This window comes from Triticum aestivum, chromosome 1D (assembly GCF_018294505.1).
Source record: "Triticum aestivum cultivar Chinese Spring chromosome 1D, IWGSC CS RefSeq v2.1, whole genome shotgun sequence".
NCBI classification, from domain to species: Eukaryota; Viridiplantae; Streptophyta; class Magnoliopsida; order Poales; family Poaceae; genus Triticum; species Triticum aestivum.
Window position 1 is genome coordinate 232,024,677 of NC_057796.1, and position 4,999 is coordinate 232,029,675.

General features: G+C 45.7%; 1 protein-coding gene across 1 annotated transcript; it reads right to left on the minus strand.

Annotated features, from left to right (window-relative positions):
* Positions 1-2,308: 2,308 nt before the first annotated feature.
* On the minus strand, positions 2,309-3,351 carry LOC123158618 (uncharacterized). Its single transcript, XM_044576538.1, has 3 exons — positions 3,124-3,351; positions 2,871-3,041; positions 2,309-2,670 (listed from the first exon to the last, which is right to left on the minus strand). Exons 1-3 carry the CDS (start codon positions 3,227-3,229, stop codon positions 2,309-2,311), a joined length of 639 nt encoding a protein of 212 aa, XP_044432473.1. The 5' UTR covers positions 3,230-3,351.
* Positions 3,352-4,999: the final 1,648 nt, after the last annotated feature.

Sequence of the window (4,999 nt, forward strand, 5' to 3'; positions counted from 1 at the left end):
AATAAAGATGCAAAGTAAAATAAAAGGCAATAAAATAGCTAAGTGTTGGAAGATTAATATGATGGAAAATAGACCCGGGGCCATAGGTTTCACTAGTGGCTTCTCTCAAGAGCATAAGTATTACGGTGGGTGAACAAATTACTGTTGAGCAATTGATAGAATTGAGCATAGTTATGAGAATATCTAGGTATGATCATGTATATAGGCATCACGTCCGTGACAAGTAGACCGACTCCTGCCTGCATCTACTACTATTACTCCACACATCGACCGCTATCCAGCATGCGTCTAGAGTATTAAGTTCAAAAGAACAGAGTAATGCTTCAAGTAAGATGACATGATGTAGAGGGATAAACTCATGCAATATGATATAAACCCCATCTTGTTATCCTCGATGGCAACAATACAATACGTGCCTTGCTGCCCCTGCTGTCACTGGAAAAGGACACCGCAAGATTGAACCCAAAGCTAAGCACTTCTCCCATTACAAGAAAGATCAATCTAGTAGGCCAAACCAAACTGATAATTCAAAGAGACTTGCAAAGATAACCAATCATACATAAAAGAATTCAGAGAAGATTCAAATATTGTTCATAGATAAACTTGATCATAAACCCACAATTCATCGGTCTCAACAAACACACCACAAAAGAAGATTACATCGAATAGATCTCCACGAGAATCGTGGAGAACTTTGTATTGAGATCCAAATAGAGAGAAGAAGCCATCTAGCTAATAACTATGGACCCGAAGGTCTGAGGTAAACTACTCACACATCATCGGAGAGGCTATGGTGTTGATGTAGAAGCCCTCCGTGATCAATGCCCCCTCCGGCAGGACGCCGGAAAAGGCCCCAAGATGGGATCTCATGGGTACAAAAGGTTGCGGCGGTGGAATTAGGTTTTCGTGGATGCTTCTGTTGGTTTGGGGGTATGTAGGTATATATAGGAGGAAGAAGTACGTCGGTGGAGCAACGTGGGCCCCACGAGGGTGGAGGACGCGCCCAGGTGGGGTAGGCGCGCCCCCTGGCTCGTGCTCTCCTGGTTGCTTTCTTGACATAGGGTCCAAGTCCTCTGGATCACGTTCGTTCCGAAAATCACGTTCCCGAAGGTTTCATTCCGTTTGGACTCCGTTTGATATTCTTTTTCTGCGAAGCACTAAAATAGGCAAAAAACAGCAATTTGGGTTGGGCCTCCGGTTAATAGGTTAGTCCCAAAAATAATATAAAAGTGTATAACAAAGCCCATTAATCATCTAAAACACAATATAATATAGCATGAAGCAATAAAAAATTATAGATATGTTGGAGACGTATCAGCCAACTATCTAGTAGACTATATGCAACTCTGTCTGTTGCCTCCGCCAACTGAAAATACATGTCCACAAATAGGGAGGGGAAGGAGTTGCACATTGACTAAAAGGCAGTTGGCTTGAACATTAGACTAAGTTGCACATATCGCTTGCAGGGGGTGAGGGTAGGGTGTGCCAACAGTGAAAAACTACGCATCCACGAATAGGGAGGAGGGTTGCACAACGACTACTAGGTAGTTGGCCGGGACAGTAGACTAATTGCACATCAAAGTTTTCATGGTTGCTAGACTACAACCTTATGGAAGTTGAATCATGCAGATCCAAAAAATTGGTTTTGGAAAAAGTTGCACAATACAGTACTAAAGTTGGCATCAAAAAAATTTCGTCGAAACATACCCATGCGGGATCTACTTTTATTGATCTCGTCACGAGGAATCTAACGGTAAAGACGGATCTAAATTCCGACACATGGTTTGAAACATATGGCTTTTTTAAAAATTTAAAAACCCGAAACAAATACACGTGGATCTGTTTTGTCCTTCACATGTTACAAGTCTGACCACATTTAATGTCAGTAATCACATGCACTACCAGACAAACACATGTATGCATGCATGCGAGTGACCGAGCGGCCGCTCGTCCTCTCCAACGAACGCGCGAACTTTTTAGATTTTAGGTAAAGCTTTTCAGTGAACTACTAACACATTGCATGCATTTACCAAAAACAGAACACTCACAGTGGTAGTAGTACCAGTCTACTGCACGGTAACATCCATGGCAGGCAAAAGATAACAGCAATTAACCTACTGGACAGTCATGTAATCTGAACTGAACCCACTGCGCAGATATAAAAAGTTGCAGAAAAACCAAAGTTGGCAATGACTGACAAGCAATGTGCAGCACAACCAACAGTTGCATTGGCCACATTGCCAGAGAAGAAAAACCAACGAGCTAAACACTGCAAGAACACATCAGAAGTGAGACCAATTAACCATCATCAACTACGTAGCATCATCGTCTCCACAACGGGGAACTGATCAACTCCCTGCTCTGCTTGTGGACGACCGGTGGCGCGCGCCTTGGACGAACGGCGGCGCAAACGGCGGCCGGCGCCGCAAACCGAGCAACATATCCTGGCGCACCGGCTGTAGCGGCAGGGCACGCAGAAGCAGACGTGCCTGTAGGGGACCCGGGGGATCGTCGCTATCCAGCGTCGGCAAGCCCTGCAAATCCCGGCGCGCACCGTCGGCTGATGGGGGGCAGGGAGCTGTGGCACGATCAGGTCGGAGAGGTTCACGAACCTCCACGGAGACGACAGTTCCTTTTCCTCGCCGGCAGCCGAGCCACCATCCAGCAACCCTGCTCACGGGCCAAGAAGAAACACACATGCACACGGAGATGTACTGTCAGTCCAAGAAACGAATTGCAAACCAAGAAACAAACGGGAAGACAAGAAATGAACTGGAATCCAAGAAACGAATTGCAAACCAAGAAACAAACAGGAAGACAAGAAACGAACTGGGATCCAAGAAACGAATTGGGAACGGAAGCCAAATTACCGCGAGCATAGTCTCTCGCCGCCTGTCCCCTCAAGTGGACTGACAACTCTCTCTCCTGCCTCTCTAGGAACAAACGGTAGGCGTCCATAACGTTCATTGCCCGCGGGTCCTGAGGCGGCGGCGGAGGCACCACTACCCTCGTGCTCTGTTCCTCGTCCTCCCTCCCGGAATCTGCAAGAAACCAAACTCTCAACACACCAGAATCCAAGAAACGCGGACATAAGGAACAAAGACGGCGCGCTTAGCAACCAACCTCCGATGATAAGGTAGGCGCTGGGGGAGACGGCCTCGTCGTCGCTTTCAGCCTCCCTGCATGCTGAAGGTGGCCTCCCGGGAGCGTCGTCGGAGGCCCCTGCCATCTCTCGTGCCGCGGAAAGAACCTCACGCCAAGCAATCGACTGAGCGCCTCCGTAAGAACTTCACCGAGAGGTAGGCAGGATCGAGGACGAGAAAGAGGAGAGTTGCAGGGGAGCAGCGGGGAGCGAGGGAGAGGGAAGACGCACGGAAGAAGACGAGACAACTACTCCTATATAAAAGGCTCAGATGGGCCGAGAAGATGGCTCGACAGTTTGCACACAGCCCATTTTACAGTCCAATGACTCGGCAGTATAATTTTGCAGGTTCAAGAAGGAGTCGAAATCATTAGTTGAGTAGTACTCTTTATAAAGATCACTGTCACTTGTCGCAACCCGAAAGTTTTTCCTATTTTCATAGATTTGTTTATTTAAAACGTTTTATCTCATAAACCGTGCGTCCAAATCCGGAACCGCTTTCATCATTGGATTCCTCACGTCGAGATCTTCAATAATAGATCCCATGTTGATAGGTTTTGACGAACTTTTTTTCACGAAAAAACGAACGAAAAAAACCGAACCGGGAGCACAGATTTTTTTTCCCTTTCTGAAACATGCACGCTCGTGCCTCTCTCGCGGAAGGAAAAAAAGAGGGAAAACGTGTTTTTTTTGGTTTCCGAGGAGGCAAGGCCATGATTCTCGCAAAAGCACAACCATGCCTCTCGCGGAAGCAAAACCGTGACTCTCGTGAAAGGAAAAAAACAGAAAACATGTTTTTTTTCGTTTTCGAGAGGCATGGCCGTGACTCTCACGAAAGCACCACCGTGCCTCTCGCGGAAGCAAAACTGTGACTCTCGTGAAAGAAAAAAAATAGAAAACGCATTTTTTTCGTTTTCGAGAGGCACGACTGTGACTCTCGCGTACGCACAACCGTGCCTCTCGCGGAAGCAAAACCGTGACTCTCGCGAAAGGAAAAAAATAGAAAACACGTTTTTTTCGTTTCCGAGAGGCACGGCCGTGACTCTCGCGAAAGCAAACCCGTGTCTCTCGTGAAAGCAAAACCGTGACTCTCGCGAAAAAAAGGAAACACGTTTTTTCACGCAAAAAAATCAGAATTTTTTTATCCAAAAGCTAAGGAAGACCGGTGGAAAACCGAAACGCTGAAAAAAACCCGTTTAAAAAGCCGAAAACGCGTGCGAAAAAATAAAAAAACTAAATTCGGAGGAAGCGCCCAGAGGGCGACACAAGGCGAATGGCTGAGAGCGCGCCAAGTGACGCTGATCATTGTGAGGCTCCCGAAGAAGCGTCCGTTAACTAGTTACTCCCCCAAGGAGTGCTCTTAGTCTGCGCAGGAGCTATTTCCCGCTTACTGTGAGGATAAAATAAGTGTCGCCTGTAGCGCCCATCCGTTTGGGTCGGCCAACTGGCGTTTTTTTCTGTCGTCGTTTGCTGCTCTTCCGGTTTTTTCTCATTTTTTTGTTCTTTCTTTGTGGATTTCTTTTCTTTCTCCTCGGTTTTCTTTGGTTTCTCTGTTTTCCTTTGTTTTTCACTGGTTGACTCTTTTTTTGCCTGTTTTTGCACTGGTTTTCATCATTTTAATTTGGTTTTATTTGTTTTCCCCTGTCTTCATTGGTTTTTCTTTGTTATCCTCGGTTTTCTTTGTTTTCCACCTTTTTTGGGGTATACTTTAGTTTCCTTTGTTTATTTCTTGATTTTCTTTGGTTTTCTTTGATTTTATTTGATTCTTTTGTTGGTTTTCATCAGCTATTTTGTTGTTCAACACATGTCTAATTTTTCAATACACAATATACATTTTTAGTGTACACGTGGAACATT

Excerpts from the sequence above, each read along its gene's own strand:
- LOC123158618 (XM_044576538.1), bottom strand. The coding sequence starts at position 3,229 with ATGGCAGGGGCCTCCGACGACGCTCCCGGGAGGCCACCTTCAGCATGC. Across the intron at positions 3,042-3,123 it reads CGCCTACCTTATCATCGGAG|ATTCCGGGAGGGAGGACGAG; the intron begins GTTGGTTGCTAA and ends GGTTTCTTGCAG. Across the intron at positions 2,671-2,870 it reads GGCGAGAGACTATGCTCGCG|GGTTGCTGGATGGTGGCTCG; the intron begins GTAATTTGGCTT and ends GCCCGTGAGCAG.